Source organism: Esox lucius, chromosome 11 (genome assembly GCF_011004845.1).
Source record: "Esox lucius isolate fEsoLuc1 chromosome 11, fEsoLuc1.pri, whole genome shotgun sequence".
Taxonomy (NCBI): Eukaryota; Metazoa; Chordata; class Actinopteri; order Esociformes; family Esocidae; genus Esox; species Esox lucius.
In genome coordinates, this window is record NC_047579.1 from 25,551,754 (window position 1) to 25,564,977 (window position 13,224).

At 41.3% G+C, this 13,224-nt stretch overlaps 1 protein-coding gene across 2 annotated transcripts in view; it reads right to left on the reverse strand.

Annotated features, from left to right (window-relative positions):
* grin2ca (glutamate receptor, ionotropic, N-methyl D-aspartate 2Ca) overlaps positions 1 to 13,224 on the reverse strand; it is a 93,629-nt gene that overhangs the window by 14,239 nt on the left and 66,166 nt on the right. For both annotated transcript variants that reach the window (XM_010891692.3, XM_010891690.3), the window contains exons 3-5: positions 10,125 to 10,723; positions 8,734 to 8,848; positions 1,428 to 1,639 (exon numbers count right to left, since the gene is read on the reverse strand). In XM_010891692.3, the coding sequence (XP_010889994.1) occupies positions 1,428 to 1,639; positions 8,734 to 8,848; positions 10,125 to 10,723 (926 nt within the window). The remainder of the gene's footprint in view (positions 1 to 1,427; positions 1,640 to 8,733; positions 8,849 to 10,124; positions 10,724 to 13,224) is intronic.

Below are 13,224 nucleotides of genomic sequence, written 5' to 3' on the forward strand. Positions count from 1 at the left end.
AAGGGATATAAGGCCCTTGCTACTGTAGTCACCCTCCCTGGATGTGACCACCAGAGACTCCTTGATGAAAGATCCTATTGAGTGGCTATACACTCACCTAAAGGATTATTAGGAAATTGAACACCTGTTCAATTTCTCATGAATGCAATTATCTAATCAACCAATCACATGGCAGTTGCTTCAATGCATTTAGGGGTGTGGTCCTGGTCAGGGGTGTGGTCTCCTGAACTCCAAACTGAATGTCAGAATGGGAAAGAAAGGTGATTTAAGCAATTTTGAGCGTGGCATGGTTGTTGGTGCTAGACGGGCCGGTCTGAGTATTTCACAATCTGCTCAGTAACTGGGATTTTCACGCACAACCATTTCTAGGGTTTACAAAGAAGGGTGTGAAAAGGGAAAAACATCCAGTATGTGGCAGTCCTGTGGGCGAAAATGCCTTGTTGATGCTAGAGGTCAGAGGAGAATGGGCCGACTGATTCAAGCTGATAGAAGAGCAATTTTGACTGAAATAACCACTCGTTACAACCGAGGTATGCAGCAAAGCATTTGTGAAGCCACAACACGCACAACCTTGAGGCGGATGGGCTACAACAGCAGAAGACCCCACCGGGTACCACTCATCTCCACTACAAATAGGAAAAAGAAGCTACAATTTGCACGAGCTCACCAAAATTGGACAGTTGAAGACTGGAAGAATGTAGCCAGGTCTGATGAGTCTCGATTTCTGTTGAGACATTCAGATGGTAGAGTCAGAATTTGGCGTAAACAGAATGAGAACATGGATCCATCATGCCTTGTTACCACTGTGCAGGCTGGTGGTGGTGGTGTAATGGTGTGGGGGATGTTTCCTTGGGACACTTTAGGCCCCTTAGTGCCAATTGGGCATCATTTAAATGCCACGGCCTACCTGAGCATTGTTTCTGACCATGTCCATCCCTTTATGACCACCATGTACCCATCCTCTGATGGCTACTTCCAGCAGGATAATGCACCATGTCACAAAGCTCGAATCATTTCAAATTGGTTTCTTGAACATGACAATGAGTTCACTGTACTGAAATGGCCCCCACAATCACCAGATCTCAACCCAATAGAGCATCTTTGGGATGTGGTGGAACGGGAGCTTCGTGCCCTGGATGTGCATCCCACAAATCTCCATCAACTGCAAGATGCTATCCTATCAATATGGGCCAACATTTCTAAAGAATGCTTTCAGCACCTTGTTGAATCAATACCAGGAAGAATTAAGGCAGTTCTGAAGGCGAAAGGGGGTCAAACACAGTATTAGTATGGTGTTCCTAATAATCCTTTATGTAATGATGTCAAGGGATGTCCTTTTACTGATGGACCAAATAGTAGACCGAATGACAGAAACATATTAACAAGTCTTGAAAGATCACATCAACATCACAGATATTGGGACTTACACCTCTGTCTTGTTGGACTGACGGCGACAGGGCACAGTGTTGCTGACACATGTTCCGGTCATGGGGTCAACAGCCTCCACTATGACAAAGGGACGTTCCTCTAGGGTGGCCACTGTCAGGTGCCTGTTATCTGACACTGGCTCCAGGTAGGTGCCGTAGCGGGGCCACACTGGGTATCTCATCTGCAGGATTCCCATCTCAAAGTTCCCCACCTAGAAAAGAAAACGGGAAGAAAAGAGACAAACGTTAGTCACCACTTAACCGCGTTTTACTGTGGTGAAGGCAAATGTACTTTTAGCAGATTACAGTGCAATGCACGGCTAAATGATAAGTTGCCTAATTTCATACACAATCAATTCAAATGTGTCAGGAAGCACCAAAACATGATCTGTTGTTTTATACTGCGTACTGAGGATGTACAAAGCTAAAAAGCAGGGCAAAATCTGCATAACTAAATGTAATTATGCCGCGTAATTGTTGAAGTGTGACACTGTATTGTGAAATATGTTGATAATTCTATTGTTGTTTGGACAAGAACCTGTCGAACATACTGACCAACTGTTTTGTGTCTGTCAATATATTAGTGGATTGTCATGAACATGGGCAACAAAAGGATGTGGTTGAAAAGCCAATGTTTTGCTCAGTCAAAGTCACATTTATTTATAAAGCACATTTAAAAACAACTTATGTCTTCCTAAGTGCTGTACAGTCAAAACATATAGACAACTAAACAAATGTATTGGACATGACAAACATAAACAGAACTTCCTACCCATTTGCAGACACAAATGCTCAAGAAAAAGAAAGGTCTTAAGGTGAGATTGAAAAACGTTGCAACTAGTAGAGGACCTAATATATAAAGGTAGGCTGTTCCACAACTTTGGAGCAGCAACAGAAAAGGCTTGACCTCCTTTAAACTTCAAATGTGACCGTGGAACGCACAAAAGCAGTTTGTTGGATGAACTAAGGGTCCTTGAGGAAGAGTGCTGGCTAAGGAGGTCTGAAATATAGGAGGGTGCAGATCCATGTAGGGCATTAAAAACAAATAAAATAACCTTAAAATCAATCCTATATTTAACAGGTAGCCAGTGGAGAGAGGCCAGTACAGGAGTGATGCTTTCTCTCTTTTTTGTACCAGTTAAAATCCTAGCAGCTGCATATTGAACAAGCTGAAGGCGGGACAGGGTAGGCTGACAGATTCCCATATACATAGAGTTACAATAGTCCAAATGGGAGGAAATGAATGCATGAATAACTGTCTCTAAATCATTAAAGGAAAGAATGGGCAATGGCCCAGAGTTGTAAAAAGCTGCTTCTGACAACAGCATTTACTTGTTTATCAAAATGAATCAGAAGTTTTTAGCGAGCCAGTATTTAACATCTCTAAGACAATCAGAGAGTGATATCAGGGATTTCTTATCATCAGTTTTCAGGGGAAGGTACAGCTGAGTGTCATCAGCATAGCCATGGTAAGAGATGTTATATTTCTGAAAGATGGAGCCCAAGGGAAGCATATATAACGAGAATAAGATAGGGCCTAGGACGGAGCCTTGAGGTACCCCACAGGTGATTGATGCAGAGGAGGAGAAGTTCCCAATATTTACAGAAAACGTCCGGTCTCTCAAATTTGAAGTAAATAGCTTTAGAGCAGTACCCTGAATGCCAACTTCTAGTTTAAGACGGTCTAGAAGGATGGCATGATCAATCATGTCACAAGCAGCACTAAGATCAAAGCAGCACAGTTTCCATTGTCCCCAAACAACAATAAATAATTTAACACCTTAAGAAGAGCTGATTCAGTGCTATGGCGTGCCCTAAAACTTGACTGGAATTGATCCAGAATATGATTTTCATTTAAAAAGGAGGAATGCTGGGAAAAACTTTTGATAGGAATGGCAATTTTGAAATGGGACGGAAATTATAAAGGACAGTTAAATCAAGATTAGGTTTTTAAATAAGGGGTTGGACCACTGCATGTTTAAAACATGACGGGACAGTGCCATTGATGAGGCAGCTATTTATTATGGACAATATACTGGGACTGACTGACAACATAAAACATATTTATGTGTTCAATTATCTAAAGTACCCTTCCTCTACAATGGCAGAACAAAGGTCAAGACTATTTTTGAAGGCATGGACTCTTTAGCCTTCAATCCAAAACTGTGATCATCATGTGACCTGCATTCTGTTCTGTTTGGCCAATACAATACTGTGATCATCATGTGAGCTGTATTCTGTTCTGTTAGGCCAATACAAAACTGTGATCATCATGTGATCTGTATTATGTTCTGTTGGCCAATAAAATACTGTGATCATCATGTGATCTGTATCCTGTTCTGTTAGGCCAATACAAAACAGTGATCATCATGTGATCTGCATTCTGTTCTGTTTTGCCAATACAATACTGTGATCATCATGTGAGCTGTATTCTGTTCTGTTAGGCCAATACAAAACTGTGATCATCATGTGATCTGTATTATGTTCTGTTGGCCAATAAAATACCGTGATCATCATGTGATCTGTATAATGTTCTGTTGGCCAATAAAATACTGTGATCATCATGTGATCTGTATCCTGTTCTGTTAGGCCAATACAAAACTGTGATCATCATGTGATCTGTATTATGTTCTGTTTTAGTACAAATCATCATGTGATTTGTACTATGTTCTGTTAGGCCAATACAAAACTGTGATCATCATGTGAGCTGTATTATGTTTTGTCAGGCCAATACAAAAACAGTGATCATCATGTGATCTGTATTATGTTCTGATAGGCCAATACAAAACTGTAATCATCATGTGATCTGTATTCTGTTCTCTATAATTACAGCAAAGACTTATGTTGAAAATTGACAGAAAATATGCAGAATTAAAATGTGGATGAAGAACACTGAACAAATAGGCCTATATTTGAGACAAAAGTGTATTCTCCCATTTAGAACAGAATACCGATCACAGGCCTAATTTAGGCCTAACAGAACAGAATACACCGTAATAGCACTTATCGTTAAAGGGAAATTATTATTTTTATTTTTCATGTTAGGCCTAATGTCCACATACGTTTTGTGTTGTGTGTATTTTTTTCCCCTTTCCTGAGCTTTCTGGCTAGGTTAGACACTTGCATGTGTAAAACCACTGGTAGTGGATAGACTAATCCCAGAGCAAAGTGCTTTAAAAAGCATCCCTAAAAGGCCCTCTCCAGCCATCTTATCTAACCCTAAACCATTAACATATGTCAATGATAGAAAATTTGGTCAGTACACTACTACAGGCTAAACCATTATGAGTTTGTTTGTGATATTAAGCATTGCCCAATATACCTTTGCATTTGCTGTTGAAGGTGATCCACACATGTAAAGGAGCTCTGGCAAGTTTCTTAGAACGTTGGATCAGCAGAGGCAGAGAATAAATAGCCAGGGGTCAAAACAATAAGGACCGGCTGATACTCTTAGATGCAATAAAATGAGCCTTGAAAGGAAACGGCAAGGTAGCAATAACACTTTTTGACGTATCTTTCCAAAATATAAATCAGTAATGAAATGAAGTAAAATATTATTAATACTTATCAACATGATTGTTGTAAACATCCATAATTACCCTTTAAGGGAATTGAGAAGTAGACAGGTACCGCTGATAATGTTTTTTTGCTATTATAATAATGATTTAAGTCATCACGGCAGACATTATTACAGACAACAAAACACAACTATATTCCTTGTATGTTTAGTTATTCCCTGACTAAAACTGTACACCGCTCATTTTGGACTGAATGTGTAACATTTCTTTATACTGTATGTGCATTATAAGTAGAATCACTATCATAACCATAAAATTACAAGTCTGAAAGCAAGTTTAATTACATGGGGCACATATCAGCACATGAATCAAAAAGTTTACGGGGACCTGTTTTAGCTCAACAGCTCCACTTATACAACTAGATGACAAAAATCCTGGAATGCGTCACAGAAAATACAAATTAATTATGTAATTAACCTGTTTAAAGAACCATCAGTTGTATCACATGTTATTTCAGATTAACATTAACTACATGTCTAATTATGTTTTTAGAATTGGTGCTTTTTCCAAAAGTTTCTTCTTGGAGTTAAAACAACCCCCGCTGGCAATCAATATTTGTTGAACATGTTGGTAGCTTAAGAGTTTATCCTCTTGTTATCCTTTCTACCAGTTTTATGGCCTTGCCCAATGGATCCCAATTTTAAATCTCATCAAAAATTTATTTGGATGAAGCAAATCTCCGTCTTGTGACCGAACTGAATTAGAGGGATGCTGCCACGCTGCCAGGATAAAGCCCCTCCATGCCCACCAGGCCACATTCTCTCACATTCTCCCCGTGCAGCCAAAATCAGATAAGACAATTCTTTTGGCCATGGCTGTGGATGTGACTTCTTCAGTATCTTCAGTCTGCCAGAGAAAAAGATCCAGAGTTTTCTGAATCTTCTGAGCATCGACAAATCATGTTTCGCCCCGGTGTTTCTTTACCATACGTGGTCTCTGCTTATAGAGAACAGGTTACTCTGGAGAAAAAATATGTGTTAGCTGAGTTGTACATAAACACTGTGCATAAAGGGGTCACTGGACAGTGATGTTGCCAATTCAGTGATCATTTCAACACAAGCCACATCATCATGTAGGCGTAGGTTCCCAGGTAGTGCCTAGGCAGATGGGCGTATCGAAGAAATCTTTCTGAAAAGTGTTTTCTTCCGCTTGGAAATATGTAATAAGTCTGTGTACCTGACTGTAATTTCAAAATGACTGGAGGAGGTGGAAGGGAATAGCGGAGCCGTATTTCATGCTGCAGGATAAGGTCTGTGACAGGAGCTGCCCCGGCCTCCAGAGCTTCATTCTCACTCATCACTTTATCACTTTCTTCACCTCAATGTTCTCTCTCCTCTCATCTCCCAAGTGGACTTTTTTTTATGAGTGGGAGCTCAAGGGTGGAGTGCAGAAGTATAGCTGCATGATGAGTCATTGTCTGTTGTAACAAATGGACGACCATCAATTGTCAGCCCAACTACATTTGAAAAGAGCACTGCGGTGATTTAAGCACTGATAAATGAGCAGACACGTGTCAGCAGCATGGGGAATGCCATTAGTCTTTAGGCTGCCAGGAAAGTTAACATGGGTGAGGGCTGAACTGAAGAGCCTTGTTTCAGAGGGCTGGTCACAATGAGATGAGTGGCTGGGATGCATGGTAAGAGTGACAAAAGCAATCAGATGAGGAAATTGATTCGAAGCTCTAGGTGAAAAGACACTGGCAGTTTAACAGCTATCAGAAAAAGAGCAGTAAATGTCACCCCAACACCTTTTTCAGGAGCCTCTTTGCGTCAAGAGCATATTTAACAGTTTGTCCTTGCATCACGGAGATCAGAAAGGGAGTAGAAACCTCAAATACCTATAGCCAAAGCTTTGACAAGTTTTTGATATGTTGAAACTGGCTAACAGTTATGGGAGTGTGGGACATCTTTCTTTTTCTCGTACAGGATAAAGATAAATCTGTTGCAGTTTGATGTGTCACACAATTATTAAACAATGAATGAGATGAATTAAAAGAGGGGAAGAGTGAAGGAGTGGTGGATAAGAAAAGCAGGAAATGTACTGTGTTATGTCCGTTTTTTTCCACTGATGTACTGTATTCTATTCAGATGACAAGACAGCAGTGTGAGATATAGCTTTGTGTTACTTTAATGTATTTAGGAATATCCACAGTCCGAATTTGCATTAGCTTTAAAAACTTTTTAAAATGTTTTACCTGCGTGAAAATCATCAATCGTTAACGTGATCTCTGACACTGTAGAGTACTACAAAAGTGTACTATCTAGAATCTAACTGGTTTGCAGCATAGGAGGACTCTTTGGATAACTACAGTATTTTTGGTTTCGGGTGGAGAACACTTGATGTAGAGCTCTTTCCACCAGGAGCCTGTTTGTCTCAAACAGTGAGTAGGTGAAATAATTTGGGTAACCATGTCAGAAAAACAAAATCATTATTACAACCTCTATATGAGCCATTATTCAGAACATATGCATACGCGATTGTACGGCCGAGACTGGAAGACAGATCTGCCAGCTGGGAAAATAAGCAAAGCCTCCATCAATTTAACATTAACCACCTATTCTAATAACTTACAGCAGCTTATGATTTCAACCAGCTTACAATTTCTAACCTTATAATCTATTGTGCAATTAGAAATACTTTTGGACTCACCATCCTGGTGGAAGGCCCATGCAAAAACGACTTGACTTGACAAGCTAGCTAGTAAACATTTAGCCGAGTTGCGTTTAAGCCAGTGGAGTTTTAGCCAGTGGAGTTTTAGCCAGTAGAGCGGGGCTGCAGCTAAATTGCTATCAGATGATTTCAGTTTAGGTTCAGTCACTTGCAAAATTAAAGGAAAAAAATTTAGAAAATATAAACAAAATAAAAAAGCTATTCCTAATTGTGTTTTTGTTTGTATTGTTCACATTTATTTGGGGTAAAGCTTGACTTACATTAACATATTTCACTGTTTTATCTTCGTTTTTATTTTTAATTCCAACATTTTTACCAGTCAAAAGAATAGCAGACTAGCAGTCCAGATTACTACAACTCTCTCTCTGTGTCTCTGTTTCTCTCTTCATCTATATCTGAGCCACCACACTTCTGATGAGCCTACAGTGCACTGTCAGACCATTCAATTACAGAGGCTTGGCCCTGAGCTTCAATAACATATCTGAAATTAATAGAAACCGACCTTGAGAACATCAATATAACGTAATTAGCTGGAGAAGGCCCAAGGCTGTTTACCCAGAGATGAAGTTTGGCCCTAAATGTTCTGACATGCACCAGTGTCCCTTCAACCATTGACTGCATGGAAGTTAGCCAACCTCGCTCCAATCTATAGCTTCAATAAAGCCTGCCGGTAATTGAGGCTGCAGCATTTCTCCAATTCACATACTGAAAGTGGAAGAAGGGTATTACAGGGTTGGTGTTAAAGTGACGGAAGGTAGACAGTCATCACACTAGGCCTGCGGTATGGAGAGACTGGTGTGTAGTGGGCGACTGGGACAGCCTGTCAAGTGGACTACATGTGTAATAGGTAAAAAGAAACCGAACCATGCACAATAAACCCAATTAAATACCTATCTAGGAATGTCACAAATATTTTAGCAAAATATACATCAGCAAAGACCGTAGTGACACATTCATTAAGGGTTTATGGATTTAGTCATTGTAGCAAAACTTTCGCAGGAAACTGGTTCATGTTTTCCGCTCTGTATTACCTGCATAAAGCAATACAAAAGTCTTACCCTGTCCCACTGCCTTTCCCGGTCTAGGGTGATGATGACCATGGCTGGGTTGATCAGGTGCCCTTCAGGGTTGAACGAGAAGTCATTGTGTTCCCATGTTACATTTAACATGTGCCTGGAAATAAGGGGAATCACGTTAAATACACTTCCAGTCGTTAATTGACATTAATCCAATCCTCCAGTGTATTCACCCAAATGCAATAGCCCCACATGCTGCTTGTTTTGCACAGATAGCTATCGACATCTGTTGTTTGTTTTACTGACTTATCCTTTAAGCTAGAACTCCCTGTCATAACGCCCTCTGAGAATGGTCTCTCACCTCTCCTCCCTCTTTCTCTCAGTCCAGCGGAGGTGATGAAAGCATGCTGGGTAATGAACATCCCTCCGTCTAGTTTGTGTGAAAGGCTTGTTTAATCTCGTAATCTGTTGTAATTTCATTAACAGGTGTAGTGAATTGTAATCAAAAAATTATTAAAAAGAGACCTTATTAAATAAAGTGTTGAATCTACTGACTGGAGATAAGAGAGCAGGGTTCTGCACAGCTTCTAGTGGGTCTCTTTGAATACTGAGGTCTTTTAGTAAGAACAACATTGTTCTCTGGAAATAAGAGTGGTGAGCAGATGGAGAGTACTACACCAGGAGGTTTGTCCTACTTGCCCGACCCACACATTACCAACTTTGGTCATTGCTATTCCAGTCAGAAGGTTTTCATCTTTAAAGTCAGAAAATATATGGGGTTGGAACAGCAATATCGATGAAATCAAAGGCTGAAATACATCTTCCCAGAAGTATTTCCTTTCTCATGAAGGGTTTCCATTTACAAAAAAAGGAAGATATTTCCCTCAGGCTAACCAGTTTTGGAAAAGAGAAAATTACTTCTGAGGAGAAAGTGATGTTTTAATACTGCTGAACTGTGTCAGATTTCAATTTACGATTCTGGTCGACAAAAATACCCCAAAACTCCAAGCCCCCCCCCTCCCACGACGCACACACACACACACACTTCAACCACAGTCCCCTGCTTCTAACCTTTGTGTATACCCTGCCTAAAATCTTCCCAATCATCCCAGTCCCAATGACCTTGGTTAGTGCCAAATGCTGACACTGCACCTGTTTTCCACACAGTGGCTGAGCTTGGCTGATTAAATATGCTCTCTGACGAGACAAGATTTTCTCCATGTTCCCTGGCTCAGATCTGTGCTGGGCTGGGTGAGTGTGACAGGCCACGTCATCTTCAGCAGTAAGGGGACGGGACAGAGTTACGACGGATAAGCTAGCAGGCAATGAGTGACGCAGAGAGCATTCGGCCCCCATCCCGCCTCGATACCATTAAGCAAATGCGAAATCCAAACGAGTGTCAACAAATGATAACCACAATCATCAACACTCACCTGAACAGCGTGTCATTCGTCGATGCCTTGACAGGGCTGTGACAGTCGTTGTGGCCCTCTGGGATGTATCCCCTCTGTTTGCGGAAGCTCTGCACCCCTTTGACCACGATGGCCACCCCGTCGCGCACCCGCTTCCTCAGGCTCATCCTCCAGCGGTCCGTGATAATGCTGATGAGGCCCACGGGGAAGCTTTCCGGCGCCGGCATGTCCGGGTTCCCCACGGCCAGACTGGGGAGGATCCAGATGTAGCCGGGACCCAGCAGGCCGGCGTCCCCCGCCATGCTGAACAGGTACTGGGCCTCATCGTGGGAGCAGTACACCAGCAGCACCTGGGCATCGATCTGCTGCAGCAAACGCCGTGCCCGGATATCGTTCATGCCGTCGGCAGACATGTCGAAGGTGAGCACGTCCTGCAGGTCCCACATGAAGTAGCTGGTGTCCGTGAAGGTCTTGACGTAGTCCACGTAGACCTCGTAGCCTGGGTAAAGGCTGGTGATGACCACAAAGCTGTCCCAGTTGTACTCCTCCATCACCTTGAACATGCCGTTGATCTGCTGCCCGATGGACGAGCCCAGCTGGAGGAACGTGGAGCCGTCCCCCTGCGGAGACCATGTACGTTACAGGTGGATGTCCAACAAAAGGCAAATACAGCACAAACGGCAAATAAGCAATGGAGGCAAATGGGGAGGGGGAGGGGTGGTGCAGAAGTATTAAGTATATGTATACACAAGTGGGAAATGCATAGTTGTGAGATGAGGCAAGTGCTTTGACGGGTGATTTAAATATTATGGCCGATTGCACATTATGATCCAATCTTGCTTTACATATCTGATAAATCAGGTCTGAAGTCTTGATGCCATTCAGTTACTTTAATGGACAATCATAACTTACATTCAACTGTGTTTTTCTTCAATGAAGTTAGAAGCTTTTTCACTATTTCAACCACCGCCACCCCACTTCGGAGGACATCTTTTTTTACTGCAGTTATACACAAAAGTTCTAGTATTTTCAATATTATGTACTTTTGAAGGTATAATGGGATAATGACGTTTTGGGTTGACTTCATTATCCCATTATATCCTCAAAAGTACATAATATTGTTTTATCTCCTTGCATAATGAAATGCAAACGGAACTGACAACAACAACAAAAAATAAAGCCTGCTGAGAAACAGCTGCGACTGTCTCACAGCATCATTATTTATCTTATTATTATCTATTACCATCAGTTTCTTTTGGCAAAACCCCTAACAAACACATCTATATCAAGGCTATGTTTTTATTGACTTTTCATGGGCTGAAATCAACTAAAAAATCGATTGTGCCCTGCAGCAAGAGCAGGAACCATCTCACAGCATCAGTTTTCGGTATCTTTTGGCAAAACCCCCAACAATCGCATCCATATCAAGGCCATTTGTTATAGACATCTCCTGGGGCAAAAAAAGCCAAATATGTTTTCCCATCATGTAACATAGTGTGATGAGAGGGGGTTCGGACCTGTGACAAAGTAGCGAATGAACTCTCTCAAGACACCCCACTACAGCAAGTATGAATTTCATTTGTCATACTAACACTGTGCTCAGTTCCCTTTTTAGTACCGTCTCACACACACACACTAACATACATGTAGTACTTATTTGTTTCACACATAGTTGTATACTGAACTGGCATATCCTTGGTTTGATCAATATCTGAAGGCTAAAAGTAGCTCCAAACTTGCTGATTTAGGAGGAACTCTTATAAATCAGGCGTGTCAGCGTGAACTTTAGGACTCCTACATTTATGGCATATGAGTATTTCACAAAGTGTTTTAGCGCTAAAACCAGCTCCTTAATCTGGGAAAAGTCAAGAGGACTCCTAAGTCACTAAGACCAAATCACAAACAATCCTAAATGAGCTGCTGCCAGGAATCTGCCTGGTAATCAGGTCGACGTTTTAGAAACATTTAATGGTACTGAGCTTTTAACAAGGTATCGCCTAAATCGCAAAGGTATTATGAACATAGTACAGGTAGTCAGGAAACACCCAAATAACACCAGAGATCAATGTTGTAACAACTTTACGCTATTTGGCCTCAGGGAAAATGTAGCTATGCAGCGTAGACGAACTACATATATCTCAGTCATCTGTCAGTATAATATTACATCAAACATTAAATGTGCTCTCCAGACTCCATATCGTCCGACAAATCATTCGGTTTCCACATGATTTTTGGTAACTTCAGAAGAAACAAAGCCAACGTCAAAGCCAACGCCATAGCTGGACCACCCGGTGTAGTTGGTGCTATAGATGGGACATGTAATTGCACAAATCAACAGATGAACGCAAAGTTCTTTATGTGCTGCCAGACATCTAAGAGGCTGATAATTCGGTGAACATATCTTGACTAGTCAGTATAACATTTTTAGTTTCATGTTTTATCAGTGACACATACATTTCTATTTGAATATCTTTATTTCAATATGGCAACATGACACATCCTTCTACAGTATTGCTATGATAAACCCCTCCCCTATCAGCCAATCACTCTGGGCATAGTAAGTAAGCTTGTTCGTGGAATACAACATCGTCCATAGCAACGGGGTCAACCCCACCCTTTCTCTTAGCTGCAGAAAAAAAAAAAAACTCAGAACTGACCCTCATTACAGTGAAAGAAGTATCAAATCATAAACATGTTTTGCGGGATACTTAATAAAGCATGCTATGGATATTTTATATGCATTTCAAAACGTTCAAATACTGTATATTCATTTCCAAATGGGGTCATCCTGTTATTCTATGAGTAAAATGCGTGTAAGTAAATTGACAGTACAATCCTGAGGGAAACAGCTTGGCTGTGTCTGCACATGCCCTGTCCACACAAACACACTGTTCAGCTCCTGCCCACCAACCAGCCCATTCTGAAGAGGTGCATAGTCTCTGGGATGAGAGATGGTACTGTACATTGATTGTGTTTGATGCTGCTCAACCTGAAACCTAGGTACCATTCATCACTTTTACCCATGTGTCTTCCCCTTGCCACAGCAATGCTGGCCCCAATCCATACTTTTCCCTTTCAAATGCAGAAGAATGGCACTTTGAGTGTGCCCAGAATCTGTTTT